At 35.3% G+C, this 18,074-nt stretch overlaps 1 protein-coding gene and 3 non-coding genes across 4 annotated transcripts; 3 read left to right on the top strand and 1 right to left on the bottom strand.

Moving 5' to 3' along the window:
- Positions 1–6,469: 6,469 nt before the first annotated feature.
- TRNAQ-CUG lies at positions 6,470–6,541 on the top strand. The gene has a single exon. It is a non-coding gene; the product is annotated as a tRNA-Gln (tRNA).
- A 2,880-nt stretch (positions 6,542–9,421) lies between these two features.
- Positions 9,422–9,493, top strand: TRNAQ-CUG. Its single transcript has one exon. It is a non-coding gene; the product is annotated as a tRNA-Gln (tRNA).
- A 1,000-nt stretch (positions 9,494–10,493) lies between these two features.
- Positions 10,494–15,943, top strand: LOC116027764 (probable polygalacturonase At1g80170). The gene is made up of 9 exons (XM_031269509.1): positions 10,494–10,763; positions 11,157–11,285; positions 11,460–11,630; positions 12,794–12,814; positions 12,919–13,126; positions 13,507–13,588; positions 14,387–14,495; positions 14,766–14,882; positions 15,382–15,943. The coding sequence occupies exons 1-9, from the start codon at positions 10,527–10,529 to the stop codon at positions 15,685–15,687; spliced, it is 1,380 nt and encodes a 459-aa protein (XP_031125369.1). The 5' UTR covers positions 10,494–10,526; the 3' UTR covers positions 15,688–15,943.
- Positions 15,944–16,090: 147 nt separating this feature from the next.
- On the bottom strand, positions 16,091–16,162 carry TRNAQ-CUG. The gene has a single exon. It is a non-coding gene; the product is annotated as a tRNA-Gln (tRNA).
- Positions 16,163–18,074: the final 1,912 nt, after the last annotated feature.

The raw sequence follows: 18,074 nt of genomic DNA, 5'->3' as shown, positions 1-18,074 counted from the left end.
ACTACAAGATGGGATTTCTCTTAAATGTTTCATGGTAGTAGTGTGATCGTGTGGTACACAAAGAGTGATTCTAAGATCCATCATGCTAGATATATGCTTGCATTGCACAATTTGATGCGCTATATCCTGCACAAGGATTCACTCACTACAAGAAAGTGGTGCAACAAAGTAGGTGGCATTGTGCATTTGTATGTTTAACTAGTGGTGCATAGCATACCTTAGCGCTTATCTCTAATACCCTTTTTTTCTCTCTCTTCGTCCGTCTTTGGAGTCTCTACCTCGTTCATTTTCTCTATGGGATGTTCACTATGTATTTTCTTGTTATATCATTGATATCTTTCCACTCATAGCGTGACACTCCGAAAAATTTAATTAAAAATTTACTTCGTATAATTATTTTCAAATTTAAATTTTTTTATTATATTCATTTTCGAGATAAATTAAATAGGGTTAAATAAATTAATTATTTTCTCCACAAAATCTCAATTCCATTTAAACTTAGTCCATCTTTATAATGCCTATAGTTATTTTAAATTCTTGGACTTAATGTCCAAACTAGACCCATCTTTGTATTATAATATTTTGGACCTTATAAGTTCTAGCCCAAAGACTATAATCCTAGTCTTATAATAAAATAAATTTCAAGCCCAATCTTTATAATAATTTTTCAAACCCTACTATCCCTAAAATCAGAGATGGAGGGCAATTTATATTGTGGATCACGGTGCATAATGCATTGTGCACTCCGTACCAAAATGAGTTCTGTGTATTATAGGTAATCGTTCTGTGTATTCTAAGCAATCATTCTGTGTATTCTAGGCAACCGTTTTATGTATTCATGTTAGTAACACATGTTGTGATGTGTTTGTGCATTCGAATGTTTATGAGGATGAGTTCTGTGTATTTTGTGTTAATATTCTGTGTATTCATGTTATTAACACAGGTTAGGAGATTCTGTGTATGCATTGTACACCCCGTACCAAAATGTTAGGAGATGAGTTCTGTGTATTCTAGGTAATCGTTCTGTGTATTCTATGCAACCGTTCTGTGTATTCCTGTTAGTAACATATGCTGTGATGTGTTTGTGCATTCGAATGTTAGGAGGATGAGTTCAATCTGTGTATTTTGTGTCAATATTCTGTGTATTCTGGGCAAATGTTCTGTGTATTCATGTTAGTAACACATGTTGTGATGAGTTTGTGCATTCGAAACGACGTCGTTTCGATGCTAGTGGACGCGGATGCGGACGCGAATGACTCCAGGGAATTCATTATCTATAATACACATAATCATTATCTAGAATACACAGAACAGTTGCCTATAATACACAAAATGATTACCTAGAATACACAGAATGCTTGCCTAGAATACACAGAACTCATCTCCTTACAGGGTGCACAATGCATTGTGCACCCTGGTCTATGGTATAACGATCCGAGACGGAGCTACAATGCGGGCAGCTGCCCCCACTCATCCCACCCTTCCCCATAAATAGCCTTTGTGTGTGTGTGTGTGTGTGTGTGTGTATATATATGATTGTTGTTAAAAAATTAGTTGTATATCAGTGTGTGTGTATATATATTTTTTTAAAAAAAGGTACTTGCGACACTTATTTCGAAAGAAGTGTCGTGGATACCCTTTAGTTATTAAAAAAAAAAAAAATCCATGACACAGGGACAAAAGTCACAAAAAATTAAACTTTTGCTTTTCCAGTTTTCCGCAACACCACATCCGCTACACCACATCCGCCCCATACCCACCCACGTACCTCTGTCCCTAATGGCATCAAACAACCACATGTTCAAAATGATCTATGCCCAAGCTACTAGCTCAAAGTTTGCACCTGCCACTAGCTCTACTCAGAAAATGCAAAACTTGCTGCCTAGGAGCCGTGCAAAGAGCTTGTGGTGCAACTGCCTAAACCCCATTTCATAGTTCGAAAGATCATTCAAAGACTTGAGGGGCTAACTACCATGTCAAAGGTAACTACTCATGCTAGATGTTCACCCTATCCCAAGGGAGCTACTACTTAATAGTAGTAGTCTGAGTTCCTTGAAAGGGAACATTGTTAGCAGGAGTTCAAACTCCACACCCCCTTCATATCCACTATGGAAGATTACTCCTGAATGGACGCGTGTTTAGATTATCATGCCTTCCATGACGACGACCATGACATTTGTGGAAGAACAATTAGCTAGCATAGCTAAGACTCTTGAAGGAATAATTTTCCTCCTTCAAAATCAATAGAAATGGATTAATGTCCTTGATGATAGAATAAGAAGCATAATGGAGGGGAAAGGAAATCGTGGTCTACGAAAGAAGCTTGAGGGTCAAGAAGAGGTTACTCCATAATCACCAACTCCTGTCAAGCTTGCAGTGATATTGGAAGAAGCTACTTTCCATCCACCAGCAACTAAGAAAAGCATATAAGTCACATGTAACGTGATACTAGTGGATCAGTTGAAGGACTACCTCATGGGGGCTATCAAAGGAAAGTTAGATGAAGGCCATCTCTCATATATCTATGCCAAGCTTTACACCCAAAGCATTGAAGAGTTCAAGATGCCCTTCAGTTATCAACCTCCTAAATTCCAACAGTCTGACGATAAGGGTAACCCTTGGCAACATGTTGCCCACTTTGTGGAAACTTGCAATGACACAAAGACTTATGGTGACCTATTAGTAAAAGAGTTTGCCTGCTTTTTGAAGAACAATACTTTTGATTGGTATACGGGCCTCGAGTCTGGTTGCATCGATAGTTTACATGATATGAAGCGTAAGTTCTTGACTCACTTCTATAATACAAGGTGAATGGTAAGCTTCTTGGATCTTATCATTACCTGTCAGTGGAAGGGTGAGCATTCTGTAGCCTGCACTGAAAGATGCACGACTATGCATCAATGGTTGTCACCCGCACTTCAGTGTTCTTCTACAAAGACATAAAATCGTCCCATCTAGTAAATCTCTCTTTGTAGGTGATATTTCTTCATGCCTGTCATGAGATTTAACCTTGGCTAGTCGTAGAATAAAAAAGTATTCAGTGGAGTGTGATCTAAAGTATGTTGGTGTGTACATATCAACTGATTTGGTGTCCAATATATACTTCCACACGGTGAAGTTGTTTGGCGCCCTATATATGGAATGTGCCAATGTGGTTGCTAAGTAGTTGGTAATAATGCATGTGTCTACTACAAGATGGGATTTCTCTTAAATGTTTCATGGTAGTAGTGTGATCGTGTGGTACACAAAGAGTGATTCTAAGATCCATCATGCTAGATATATGCTTGCATTGCACAATTTGATGCGCTATATCCTGCACAAGGATTCACTCACTACAAGAAAGTGGTGCAACAAAGTAGGTGGCATTGTGCATTTGTATGTTTAACTAGTGGTGCATAGCATACCTTAGCGCTTATCTCTAATACCCTTTTTTTCTCTCTCTTCGTCCGTCTTTGGAGTCTCTACCTCGTTCATTTTCTCTATGGGATGTTCACTATGTATTTTCTTGTTATATCATTGATATCTTTCCACTCATAGCGTGACACTCCGAAAAATTTAATTAAAAATTTACTTCGTATAATTATTTTCAAATTTAAATTTTTTTATTATATTCATTTTCGAGATAAATTAAATAGGGTTAAATAAATTAATTATTTTCTCCACAAAATCTCAATTCCATTTAAACTTAGTCCATCTTTATAATGCCTATAGTTATTTTAAATTCTTGGACTTAATGTCCAAACTAGACCCATCTTTGTATTATAATATTTTGGACCTTATAAGTTCTAGCCCAAAGACTATAATCCTAGTCTTATAATAAAATAAATTTCAAGCCCAATCTTTATAATAATTTTTCAAACCCTACTATCCCTAAAATCAGAGATGGAGGGCAATTTATATTGTGGATCACGGTGCATAATGCATTGTGCACTCCGTACCAAAATGAGTTCTGTGTATTATAGGTAATCGTTCTGTGTATTCTAAGCAATCATTCTGTGTATTCTAGGCAACCGTTTTATGTATTCATGTTAGTAACACATGTTGTGATGTGTTTGTGCATTCGAATGTTTATGAGGATGAGTTCTGTGTATTTTGTGTTAATATTCTGTGTATTCATGTTATTAACACAGGTTAGGAGATTCTGTGTATGCATTGTACACCCCGTACCAAAATGTTAGGAGATGAGTTCTGTGTATTCTAGGTAATCGTTCTGTGTATTCTATGCAACCGTTCTGTGTATTCCTGTTAGTAACATATGCTGTGATGTGTTTGTGCATTCGAATGTTAGGAGGATGAGTTCAATCTGTGTATTTTGTGTCAATATTCTGTGTATTCTGGGCAAATGTTCTGTGTATTCATGTTAGTAACACATGTTGTGATGAGTTTGTGCATTCGAAACGACGTCGTTTCGATGCTAGTGGACGCGGATGCGGACGCGAATGACTCCAGGGAATTCATTATCTATAATACACATAATCATTATCTAGAATACACAGAACAGTTGCCTATAATACACAAAATGATTACCTAGAATACACAGAATGCTTGCCTAGAATACACAGAACTCATCTCCTTACAGGGTGCACAATGCATTGTGCACCCTGGTCTATGGTATAACGATCCGAGACGGAGCTACAATGCGGGCAGCTGCCCCCACTCATCCCACCCTTCCCCATAAATAGCCTTTGTGTGTGTGTGTGTGTGTGTGTGTGTATATATATGATTGTTGTTAAAAAATTAGTTGTATATCAGTGTGTGTGTATATATATTTTTTTAAAAAAAGGTACTTGCGACACTTATTTCGAAAGAAGTGTCGTGGATACCCTTTAGTTATTAAAAAAAAAAAAAATCCATGACACAGGGACAAAAGTCACAAAAAATTAAACTTTTGCTTTTCCAGTTTTCCGCAACACCACATCCGCTACACCACATCCGCCCCATACCCACCCACGTACCTCTGTCCCTAATGGCATCAAACAACCACATGTTCAAAATGATCTATGCCCAAGCTACTAGCTCAAAGTTTGCACCTGCCACTAGCTCTACTCAGAAAATGCAAAACTTGCTGCCTAGGAGCCGTGCAAAGAGCTTGTGGTGCAACTGCCTAAACCCCATTTCATAGTTCGAAAGATCATTCAAAGACTTGAGGGGCTAACTACCATGTCAAAGGTAACTACTCATGCTAGATGTTCACCCTATCCCAAGGGAGCTACTACTTAATAGTAGTAGTCTGAGTTCCTTGAAAGAAGTGTCGTGGATACCCTTTAGTTATTAAAAAAAAAAAATCCATGACACAGGGACAAAAGTCACAAAAAATTAAACTTTTGCTTTTCCAGTTTTCCGCAACACCACATCCGCTACACTTATACAAGTGTAGCGGATACCCTTGTACAAATGTACTGGATGTGCAATTCTGTACTAGTGGACTTTCAGGTATAAGAATCATGCTCCACCGCTTGGAATTCTCATTTTATTTATACTATTAGCTATGGTCCTATGGATGCCTACTTAGTTATCAAAATTATGAATTAAATGATGGAGCAAAATTGAGAGTTTAATTCGTGCACTAGAGATATAAATGTGTAGTTATATAGGATTTAATTATAACTAATATTCTTCGTTGCTTTTAGGTGTGACAACTTGATGGCTGACTTAGATTAGGATTGGGTGTGAGGTTAAAAACGGATCGTCATTAATATAGTCATGATTTTAATTGCTTTAATTAAAATTAGAACTAAAAGTGATCACTTGATTTCAAGGAATCTGATTCCTAATTGACTCGGATTTTCCCAAGTCAAAACTTCATCAAACATAGGATATTTTTCCAAACACCCTCTTATTGGCTAGGTTTAAAATTGAACATTCTTGCCTACCAAACACCCTCTTATTGGCTAGGTTTAAAATTGAACATTCTTGCCTACCAAACACCCTCTTATTGGCTAGGTTTAAAATATGAAAAATTATGCTTTCACTCTCTCTATAGTCTATAGACTATATGAACATTAACATATAAGACTATTTTTATCTTTGCAATTCTCTTTTACTTTTAAAATCACTAATATTTGACTATTTATCATTACTACTATTTTTCTACATCCTTATAGTTCTAACTTACTATCAAAATATAATAATAATAATAATAATAATAATAATAATAATAATAATAATAATAATAATAATAATAATTATTATTATTATTATTATTATTATTATTATTATTATTATTATTTATTTATTTATTTATTTATTTATTTTTGTTGTTAAAATAAAAGTAGACAATGCATGTTTGCAAAAGAAAAAAAAATACAAATAAATAGTATTTGAGATTCTTTCAACATTTGAAAGATTGCTAATACTTGTTGAGTTAAAAAAATAATAATAATCTAATTAAATCCACATGGTTTGCCATATAAAAGGATAATCAATTGTAATGTATAAATAAATTCTACGTTAACACAGTAACCACAAAGGTCCCATGGTCTAGTGGTTAGGACATTGGACTCTGAATCCAGTAACCTGAGTTCAAATCTCGGTGGGACCTCTTTTTTTAGTTTTGTTAATACAATCTTATTAATGTAATTCTCTTTGACTACTTTGTTTTCGCAATCTAATTAATGTAATTCTCTTTGACTACTTTTGTTTTCACAATCTAATAGTTGTATTTCCCTTTGACGAATAAATATTTATTGTAAGTACATATTTTAGGATATAAATTACCCTTGTGGATGGAAGGACTTATTAATATAATTGTATTTCAATTTTATTTACTATACAATGTACAATAATATCTTTTGACAATTAAAATATATTCAGAGCACAAAATAAACACTGCAACTAAACAAGGTTGCAAAACATTGTTTGATGCTGCGTTTCACATATATTTCCTTGTTTATTTATATATATGATTAAAGTAAGCAAAATATCCGTAAGATTGTTCTATATTTTCTTTTGTTGTGTCCTTATAAATCACATATGTTGCATTTCTTTTCGTCTTCTTTTCTATCAAGTATAGTAGACTTATTTGCTTCAACCTCAGTTGGATCTCTCCATATTTTTTTAGAGTTAATACCGAATATAGTCATAGACTATAGTGGTCTTACTCAATTTAGTTCTAAGTGACTTTTTGTACTCTACTTAGTCCTTGACTTTAATGTTTTTACACACTTTAGTCCTTTGTTAATAATTCTGTTTATTAGCGGTTAATAATAAGGTTAACACGGTAATTTCATTTGCCTTTTATTTTTTTTAATCAAACCAATTAATAATATCTTTCCTAATCTCTCTCTATCTCCTCAATCATCTGCGAATACAATTCCCTCCTCTCCCTCCCCCTCCATCTTCTCTCCCGATACAATTCACCCTCCCTTCCTTAAGCCCTAGAAACGCACAACAAACTCATCGGAAGCAAATACAGATCAAACTCACTGGAAGCAATGATACGACAAACTCACCAGAAGCACAAGCACGCCAGCAATTGTTGAACCTTGTTACCCATTGCTGGCATTGGGAACAATTGAGCAAACATAGAACTTGAAGCAACACACCATGGAGGATTCAAGGTGAAGAATTGGAAACAAAGGCATGGCAAAATACGGTACTCACAAAAATGTTGTTGGTAGTTTATTTATTTATTTTTTTTTATATTTAACTCAGTTCTTAATGGCTGTAAGATTGAATCAAGCTTCAAATCTGTTTGATGTTATGGCTTATGATTTGGTTTGAAGTTTTGACTTAATTATGTTGGATGCCTGAGTATTGAAATTTTTTCTCTTTGATACTACGTACATGAACACAATGCTAACTGCATGAGTTTTGATTCATTAGTGTTAATGCTAATTGCTAATTATTTGCTAATAGCTTTATGTTATTTGTTAATGAACAGAATGCTAACTGTTTGGATTCATTGGATTCATTTGAAAAATGCTTATGTTTGGTTTCATTAGATTCATTTGAAATTAACTAATTATTTGGTAACTGTGTTTGCTTTATGTTACAATTTAGTATGCAATTTGCTTTGTCTTTAGTATGTAATTATGTAAATATATATATATATTAATTAGAGTGTTAACGATAAGCATAAATTAATCACATATTTTACTACAATTGATGGCTCTAACTTTTGTCTACTAAACAGACTCTTATTAGCTAGGTTTAAAATATGAAAAATTATGCTTTCATTCTCTTTATAATAACATAGGGATATAAAAAGTACACAATGTTTAGTGTTTACAAAAAAAAAAAAAAAGAAAAAAAAATTTCTGACGTTACCAAATGATATATGGAAAGCTCGCAACAAGAGAATTTTTTATCGTATTTCTCCCACGCCGAATGATATAGTTCGCAGGGCTGAGTCAACGGCTAAGGAATCTTTCCTCATTGGTTATCGTAAGAAACCTGAGCCGAGGGGGAGGATGGATTGGGTCTTTTGGTCTCGCTCGAGTAATGGTTGGATTAAAATCAACACCGATGGTTCCTTTAAGAAAAGTACCGACCTCGCAAGCGCAGGAGGTTTGGCGCATGACCACTATGGGATTGGCTGTTTGGGTTCATTACTAAAATTGATGTTACTAATAGCTTTGTCTCAGAGCTGTGGAGCCTAAGGGAGAGTCTACGGTGGGCTAATAAAGCTAAGGGTTTTAGGAGAGTGATTTTGGAATTGGATTCGAAATCAGTTGTCTCCCTTTTGAAGGGTGACCTTGAAGATCATGGGTGTTCCTCTACTCTGGTTAAGGATTGTTGTTCCTTTTGGGGGGTTTTGAGCACTTGACTCTTCAACATATTCTTAGAGAAGGGAACAAATGTTAGATCATCATGCGAACATAAGGCAATTAGGGGAATGGGGCACGGTCGTTTTGGACTAGCCTCCCACCAGTATTGAAGTTCTTCTTGCAGTGGAAGCAGTTGCGGTGCTAGCAGCATTAGAGTTTGGTAGTTTTATCTCCCGTCTTTGACGAGTTAATCCCACCAAAAAAAAAAACAAAAGAACAAAAAAGTACAGATAAATAGTACTCCATCTATCCCATTTTATATGTCATACTCACTACCCATTGGTTAAACTAACTCTTTTGTCTTTGTTTATTTTATTTAGATTTTTTTTTTAAATTTAATTTTTTGTGTTTAATAGTACTTTTAGTCTAGTTTCTAAATATATAAATTTTGTATATTAATACTAAACTTAATATTATAAAAAATTAGATTAAAAATAACTTCAGTCAAGTTTTGTTAACTGAACCAGGCACATAAAAATTGGACGAAGTGAGTATTTACCATTCTTTCAACAAAAGATTGCAAATAGTTGTTGAATTAAAAAAAAAAAAAACAATTAAATCCACCTGGCTTGCCAGATAACATTGCAAAGGGTATCTATTCCAATTTGGATAAAATTAACCTAAGAGTTGCCGTGGTAACCACTAATCAGAGAGGTCCCATGGTCTAGTGGTTAGGACATTGGACTCTGAATCCAGTAACCCGAGTTCAAATCTCGGTGGGACCTCAGTGCTTTTATTAATTTTACGTAGAGTATCTAACTTATTACCGCAAAAACACATAAATACAACTGAATATTTTTCATTTTCTACGTCTTTGAGCTTGAATAGCTGCAGTATTAATTGCTTAGAATCGGTTTTTGAATGAATGTTATAGCAGTAACGAAAGCAAAACTTTATTTCCTTATACCGCTACATTTCAAGAGGCACTGTCTAGCACAGGATGTTGGGCATGATCCTTTAGGCCTCCGCCCAACACGGATCGAACGCTAGCTTGTAGTCATGACACAACTTTATTTCCTTATACGGTCACATTTTCGAGAGACATGATGCTGAACTTGACCCATCAACCCTCCATGCACCTAACAATCTGTTAGGAATCTGGTGCTGGACTAGACCTCCACGGGCCTCTGCCCAAAAATGTCTTTCCCTCCTGGCTCCTGCAATTGATGCATATATATGAGAGGGAAGAATCAAGAATGATGTATGAGTTAAGGGGATGCAATCAATTATGTTTGGTGGAAGAAGGAATTCTTCATGGTATGCATCATTCACACATATGGTGAATATAATGCAGAAAAGTCACAAAAATCTCTCTGCTGGAAGAGAGTTAGAAGCTAAATGCTAAGAATGGTTTTACATCTTTTTAGGTGAGTACTAATTAACTCCCAAAATATAATAATTAAACCCTTATATGGTCTTACCAGAATTATAAATCACTTCATATTTCTTGCTTCTAGTGTTTCTTTTCTCATCTGTCCTGCCATTTTTGTATTTCTGCCACAATTCCCATTCAACATGGGTGAAGAGTAAAGCAAAGATCTCCAAAATAAAATATTCTTACACTTGAAGCTATGGTGATGGAGAAAACTGCAATACCACCTTTAATCTACTTTCAAGCCAAGCCATATAGCCCACTAAATCCTCCATTTTCACTACTAATCCATGCATATAAATTAACACTCAATGCCTTCATCTGATTATGCAAATTAATAAGCAACAGAACACACAGAAAAAGCTAAGCCAAGACTCCATTAAATCATGGCCAAAATACTACTTATCATGTTCTTTCTTGTTTTTCCTCTGGTAACTGCAGAGAAGTATTTATTTGAAGAGATTGATTTTCTTCGAGATCTTGACGAATGGGAGCCCGAAGAGGGAGACGACGAACTTGATCTGATCGACCTCCCATCGTGGACGGCTGGTCGTGGACACAAGGTTCTTGTCAATGTGGATAGCTTTGGTGCAGTTGGTGATGGAGTTTCAGATGATACTAAGGTAATTTATCTTCTTGTTTGTAATGCAGATTGATTGCTTTGTTGTTTGTTTAACATTTAGAATGTCTTGGCCAATTAATTCATCAGTTAGTTAATGCAAAGCAGTGATTGGTAGTGCTCAGAATTGTCAAAAATGCTGTATGTTAAGCTATCCCAAGTGTTGGGCGGAGACTGATAAAGAGTCAAATTGGTGGCTAGGGGATTTTTGGGTGGAGGCTGGTGAAGGGCCAAGTCCAGCACCCTGCCTCTCGAAAATGTGGTGGCAGTATATAAAGAAATAAAATTGAGTATTTGCTACTAGCTATAGCTTTTGACGCAGTGATAAGTGCTTGATCCTAACACTAAGCTAAGTTATCTTTTGTTCTATAAACTTTTGGTGTCAACAATCTACCAGGCCTTTGAAGATGCATGGAAACAGGCTTGCTCTACGCGAAGATCGGTCTTCTTGGTTCCAGCAGGTCGCCGTTACCTAGTCAATGCAACAAGATTTAGAGGCCCTTGTGCTGGCAATTTAGTAGTCCAGGTTCTTACATTTTAGAAGTTACTTCAAATTAACTGTCAAGCATATATAATATATAAGTATAAATGTGCAGTTAAACTATAAGCCTAATCTAGACGTTTAGTTGAGATAGAGCACATGCCATTCTCAACCATATATACAGACTAATGAAATTGTTGATGGTATTGTTGGGAACAGATTGATGGAACAATAATAGCACCAGATGAGCCTAAAAATTGGGATCCAAATAACCCAAGGATTTGGCTTGCTTTTCTAAATTTGACTGGAGTTTCTTTCCAAGGAAAGGGAGTAATTGATGGGTCAGGAAGCAAATGGTGGGCTGCATCTTGCAAGAAGAATAAATCCAATGTAAGTTTCATGTATCCACCCACATATTTACTATTTAGGGCTGGCAATGGGTCCAGTTGGATCGTGGAGGATTACATCCATCACCTAATTCACCTTATATTTTTTTGGAATAAGGGTCAAATAGGCCACCGAACTACACACGAAACTGCAATTAGGCCATCGAACTCAAAAACAATGCAATTGGGTCCCTGGGGTCCCTGAACTACACAAATTCATGCAAATTAATCCAAAGTGACTTGTTGACTTGATCTTCGGGTTACCAACTTTAAAAATAATATTTTAAAATAATTTTAAATAAATAAATAAATTAATTTTTTTTTTAAAAAAAAAACAACAAACAGGAACAAGTCAATTGGGTCCTTTTTTAATTTTTAATTTTAAATTTAATTTTAATTAAGTATTTTATTTAAAATTATTTTAAAATATTATTTTTTAAGTTGGTAACCGGAAGATCAAGTCAAACAAGTCATTTTGGGTTAATTTGCATGGATTTGTGTAGTTCAAGGGCCCAATTACATTGTTTTTTAGTTCAATGGCCTAATTGCAGTTTCGTGTGTAGTTCAGTGGCCTATTTGACCTTTATTCCTATTTTTTTATTCATTTTTACCCTTAACTCATATCGGATGGACTTTTTCAAAATATACCATTGACCAACCGGGTGCAAGTACTCACTACGAGTACTTATCATTTATTATATTTCAAAGTATTAAATTTTTTTAAATAATATTTAAATTACTTATAATAAAATTAACTAGTTAATTATACTAAAACATAAAATAATATAAATATTCTGTTTACAAAAAAAAAAAATATTCAAATATAATAACTAAATTGTTACTTAAAAAAACATATTAGTTTAGAATTAAATAGTAAAAAGTTGGTAAAAAATTATAAATACTTCTATAATTTACTACTTTTTTTTTTTTTTAAATCCATCCCGACAGTTTAATATTTTAAGACCCATCACCTACTCATTATCACGAAAAAAATAAAAAAATTAATAAAATCAATGCGAAGTGAATTCAAGTGGATATCCTGGATTGAAATTTTCATCCCTACACATTCTTGTTTTGAATTTAGAATGAAGAACATTATCTTTGACTTTAATATTATGTTACCTGCCATTCTCATTCAATTCATTTTTCTTTTACTTTTTTGAACAGCCTTGCAAAGGAGCACCAACTGTAAGAACGAGTCTTCAATTCCCCCCATGAAAGCATGGGTTTTAGGATTATTAAAAGATTCCAATGATGATGTTGAGCAGAGAATTGAACATATATAATTGCAGGCATTTACTATAGATTCAAGTTCTGCTATAAAAGTGAAGGGCATTACCATTCAAAATAGCCAACAGATGCACTTCACAATTTCGCGGTCCGACTCCGTACGTGTGTATGGTGTTCGAGTTTCTGCTCCCGAAGATAGTCCCAATACTGATGGAATTCATATCGCAGAATCAACAAATGTTGTCCTGCAAGGCTGCAAAATTGGAACAGGCCTGTCATCTTCTATGCCATTTATGTGTCGTTATACTGTGGACCATGGTCCACAATGGTCATGGCTGATACTGCAGTTGTGTTGAACGGATACTGCAGTTGTGTTGAACTGATAATGCAGTTGTGTTAAACGAATATTGCAGTTGTGTTGAACGGATGACCGACCTCTGTTCCGCGCAACTGCAGTTTCCTTTCAACACAACTGCAGTATCAGCTATGACCATAGTCCACAATGCATTGTGGACCATGGTCCACGGTATAATTTGCGGCCATTTATTTATATAGTTATTTCCAAATTTATTAGTACCCTTCCTAGTTTGTTCAATTCTCATACCATTTCTGTATGATTCTGATGTTGCATGCATTTCATGGGTGTGTAGGTGATGATTGTGTCTCAATTGTCAATGCTAGCTCCGGCATCAAGATGAAGAAACTCTACTGTGGACCTGGTCATGGAATCAGGTATCTTCAAAATCAAAACCATTGAAGATAGTTTCATTATATTTTGGGGGTTACAAGTAACAAATGTATTGTTGGGCGGAAGCTTGAAGGGCAAGTCTAACATCTTGCCTCTTGAAAATGTGGGGTCTAAAGAAATAAAGCCGTGTCTTTATTACGGGCTATAGTTTTTGACGTAGTAGTAAGCGCTTGATTCTAACAATTGGTATCAGAACACGGTCATGGGAGTAAAAACTTTGCAGTTAATGCTGGCAGGTGTTGAGGGGGTTGTTGGGGGAACGCCTGAAAGGCAAGTCCAGCACCGGGTGGTTAGGGGATTGTTGGGCGGAGGCTGGAATGGTCAAGTCCAATACCATATGTACCTATAAAAAATGTGGCGGTACAAGGAAATAAAGTTGTGCCTTTGCAATGAGTTACCGTTTTTGGCATAATGGTAAGCGCTTGATCATAACAAGTGATATCAAAGTCCAATCATAGGAATAAAAACTATGCAGTCAAGGTTGATGGTGCTTAGGTGGTAGGGTAAGGCCCGAAGAGCCAAGTACAACACCTCCTGCCACTCGAAAATGTAGCGGTATAAAGAAATAAAGTTATGTCTTCGTTACGAACTACAATTTTTGACGTAATGGCAAGCGCTTCTTGCTAACATGTATCATTGCCAACAACTGGCCGATATTGGAATTGAATACTAGATTTTCCAAATATCATTCTGCTAAGCCTAAGTGTATCTAGATTTTAATTTAGTCTTGACTTTCATCTTGATCCTCGTGTGTTTTTTGATTCATTCTCATCACTTCCCAGCATTGGGAGCCTTGGGAAGGACAATTCTGTAGGCATAGTCACAAAGGTGGTATTGGATACTGCATTTCTCCAAGGTACTACCAACGGCCTTCGGATTAAGACATGGCAGGTATATACATATATATCCTCTTCTATTCCACATACAATAAAGAATTTTTGTTTATCATAACTTTGTATGGTGAGAAATGAGAATACTGTTGGACCGAGGCCGGTAAAAGGACAAATCCACAAGATCTTAATCAATGGTATAAGAGTCAAGTCTGGATTTTGTGCAATTAAGGCTGGCAGGTGTTGAGGTGCTGGGAAAATGGTTGGAAAATTATAACTTTTAGCGTAGTGGTAACGTTAGATGCTAATATATTGTATCCTAATCTTGTAGGGAGGATCTGGTTATGTCCGCGGAGTACGGTTCCAAAATGTGAGGATGGAAGATGTCTATAACCCTATTATCATTGACCAATTCTATTGTGATTCACCAAAATCTTGTGAAAACCAGGTACACTTTCCTGCATATCCCTCTCTCACTTCTAAATGTCATACATGGCACTATTATAAGAGTACAGGATATTCGGCGGAGTCTCGTGAAGGGTCAAGTCTAATGTCAAGAGACAAATTATTCTAGGGATCCCGATCCACTTTATAAGGTGGACCTGGGTCCAAAATACACAATTTATATACTGAATGTTAATAATTTATATACTAAATGTTCACAATTCAGTATGTAAATTGAAATGAGTCCACCTTGTAAAGTGGACTTGAGTCCATGATATAAATATTGAATATCAGGTGATTAGGGGATTGTTGGGCAAGGGATTGAAGGGTCAAGTCTAACACCCTGTCTTTCGAAAATGTGACGATATAAAGAAATAAAGTTACATTTTCACTACTAGCTAAAACTGCTGAGGACCACTTGAACTAAAAGCTTATAAACTTTTTCCTCCATCATACCATGAATGGTGAGGTTTACATTATACCCTTTGGTTTCAATTTGACAGACATCTGCAGTGGAAATAAGTGAAGTTATCTACAAAAACATCACCGGAACTTCAAAGAGCCAAAAGGCGATGAAGTTTGCGTGCAGCGATTCTGTGCCGTGTACTCAGATTGTGTTGGACAACATCAACCTTGATGCTCAAGATGGCACTGCTGAGGTATACTGCAACTCTGCCACGGGTATCGGGTATGGACTCATTCATCCATCTGCAGAATGCCTTAGCTCTTCTGACAAGGAAATTAAGCAGCAGGAAGTGGATGCTGTAACAGATTATTGCAAAGATCCCATTGTTCATACTGAGTTATAGATTCACTCATTACTATACTTATATGCCAAACTTATTGATTATATATAGCTGTTGTTATAGTTGCATTATTATATTCTTACAGAGATTTGAGTAGTCTCAGACTCTGGGATTCCTAAATTAAATTGGAATTACAGATTCATTCTGCAACATTTTAGCAGAGGCTATTGTAATGGAACTTCATTGAGACCTTATTAATGTATATGTATGTACTGCTTATTTTTACCATCATAATGAAGTTTTATATTTACTGATTTGAGTTAGCCCTCTTATTGCCCCATTTTCCCACTTTTTTTGGGAAACCAGATATATGTTCAGTATTATTTATTTGTTTGTACGTTAATGAATTATTTGATGAAGATGAAAACGAACAAAAGGTTGAAGGTAGGTAAAAAAAAGAGCTCTGAGGTCCCACCGAGATTTGAACTCGGGTTACTGGATTCAGAGTCCAATGTCCTAACCACTAGACCATGGGACCTTCCTGATAACAAAAATAAAAACAATAATAAAAATCTCTTTTTATCTCAAAACTCTTATGCATAACCTTTGCAATCTTGCCTTTCAAACCAAATATAATCCAAATAGTTCAATATTTCACATGTTGAAAATTTTGAAAATTGTTATAAATAGTAATAATTGTGGACATTATTCTGTAACGATTTTCTTTATGTTTCCATTATTATCTTTCGTTACAATTGTAATTATATATATGCCTTTGTAATGTACTAATTGTTTAGAGTTGAATGAGAAACATTTCCCTGATAGTTTTTATATATCTTTGTTGTTTACAATTCCTGTTGTTCTTCACGTTCACCAAACAAGCATATGCCTTAAACAAACCTGCATTACAACACTTTATCAGCACGTTCAATAACCGTGGTGAACAACGGCGGAGCTATTTTTCCTAGCAGAGAATCACGACTCCGATTTGCGCCGGCGACACTGTTGCAAAAATCCCCCAAACTAAGGCGAATTGCTCCTTAGGAGTCTGCCTAAGTGGCCGGCTGCCTAGGCCTCCACCTAGCCCCTAACTCGACCGATTGGGCCGAGTTGACGGCCGACTCAGCAGAATTCGACCAAGTTAACTCGCCTAACTCGGCAGAGTTAACCGAGTTAACTCGAATAAGTCGGCCTTGTTAATTTTTTTATTATATTTATATTTATTTAAATTTATTTATTTCTATAAATAAGAGAAGTAAGAAATATATATATATATATATATATATATATATATATATATATATATATATATATATATATATATATATATAATATACGACATACACCCACAAACATGCATTATTTTTTTGTATTTATAGGTTGCCACCAAGGCACCGCCTAGGCGCCACCTAGACCGTCTAGGCGCTAGGCGCTAGTCTACTGCCCGACTAGCGCCTAGTGCCTACTGCAACCATAGCCGGCGGTGACAGTGTCATTCCTGGGTGTTTTCCCCGGGAAGGTCGGGTAGCAACATTGGATCCCAAAAAGTCGTGCATGGGAATTGGATCTCAAACAGAGTAAAGATGCATCTGTTAGTCCGACTTTGCTTTAAAGAAAGTCGGACTCAAGGAGTCCATTTTTTCCTGTGTATTATTCAACAAGCCGAGAGAGTTTTATTTTTTGGACAAAGAGTTTTTTTTGCTTCCAGTATACCCCAAGTCCCCAACAATAGGTATCGGCTTTGGGTAAAATCCAAATACCTCATATTCCATCACCTGAGATGGGCAAAGGGTTTTTTTAAATTATTGATTAGACATGATTATGGACAAAGAGTTTCTTTTTGCTATGCATTATTGAAACGAATCGAGAATCAATATGATGAAAATAATCAATATGGATTCAAAGAGTTCTTTTTTTTTTTTTTTGCTGTGCATTGTTGAAACGAACTGAGAATCAGTATGATGAAAATAATGATTAGATATGATTAATTATTAATTATTGATTAGACATGATTAATTATTAATTAATAATGATTTTGAATATATTTATAATTATTTATAGATGATTAATAATTTAGTAAGTTAATTAAAAAGATAAAAATTATTAAATAATAATAATGATAAACATAAATTGATGAAAATTTCATTCGGTATTATTTAAACGGTTAAGTTCACCATACAGATTGTGACAAATGTAATATTTAACCGACCACGAATAAATATTTTCAACATGACAGTTACTAATAACCAACATTTGTATAACATTGTCTGCTACATTGACTAAGATCACATCATTTGTTCGTTCTATTTGAAAATGCGACGTAATTTCTTCCCACTGTTCGGTGAACCATACCGGTTCAAAGTTGATTTCAATTTTTCTATGTCCTACTATAATTTTAAGAGGTTCGCTGAACACGTCTACGATACTAAGGAATTGAGATAATCACGTAG

This window comes from Ipomoea triloba, chromosome 8, assembly GCF_003576645.1.
Source record: "Ipomoea triloba cultivar NCNSP0323 chromosome 8, ASM357664v1".
In the NCBI taxonomy this organism is placed as follows: Eukaryota; Viridiplantae; Streptophyta; class Magnoliopsida; order Solanales; family Convolvulaceae; genus Ipomoea; species Ipomoea triloba.
The sequence above is the reverse complement of the archived record's forward strand: the minus strand, read 5'-3'. Positions and strand labels throughout refer to the sequence as shown.

Coding starts and splice junctions, on each gene's coding strand:
- LOC116027764 (XM_031269509.1), top strand. CDS start 10,527: ATGGCCAAAATACTACTTATCATGTTCTTTCTTGTTTTTCCTCTGGTA. Junction 12,815..12,918: donor CTTGCAAAGGAGCACCAACT/GTAAGAACGAGT, acceptor ATATAATTGCAG/GCATTTACTATAGATTCAAG. Junction 13,127..13,506: donor AGGCTGCAAAATTGGAACAG/GCCTGTCATCTT, acceptor ATGGGTGTGTAG/GTGATGATTGTGTCTCAATT.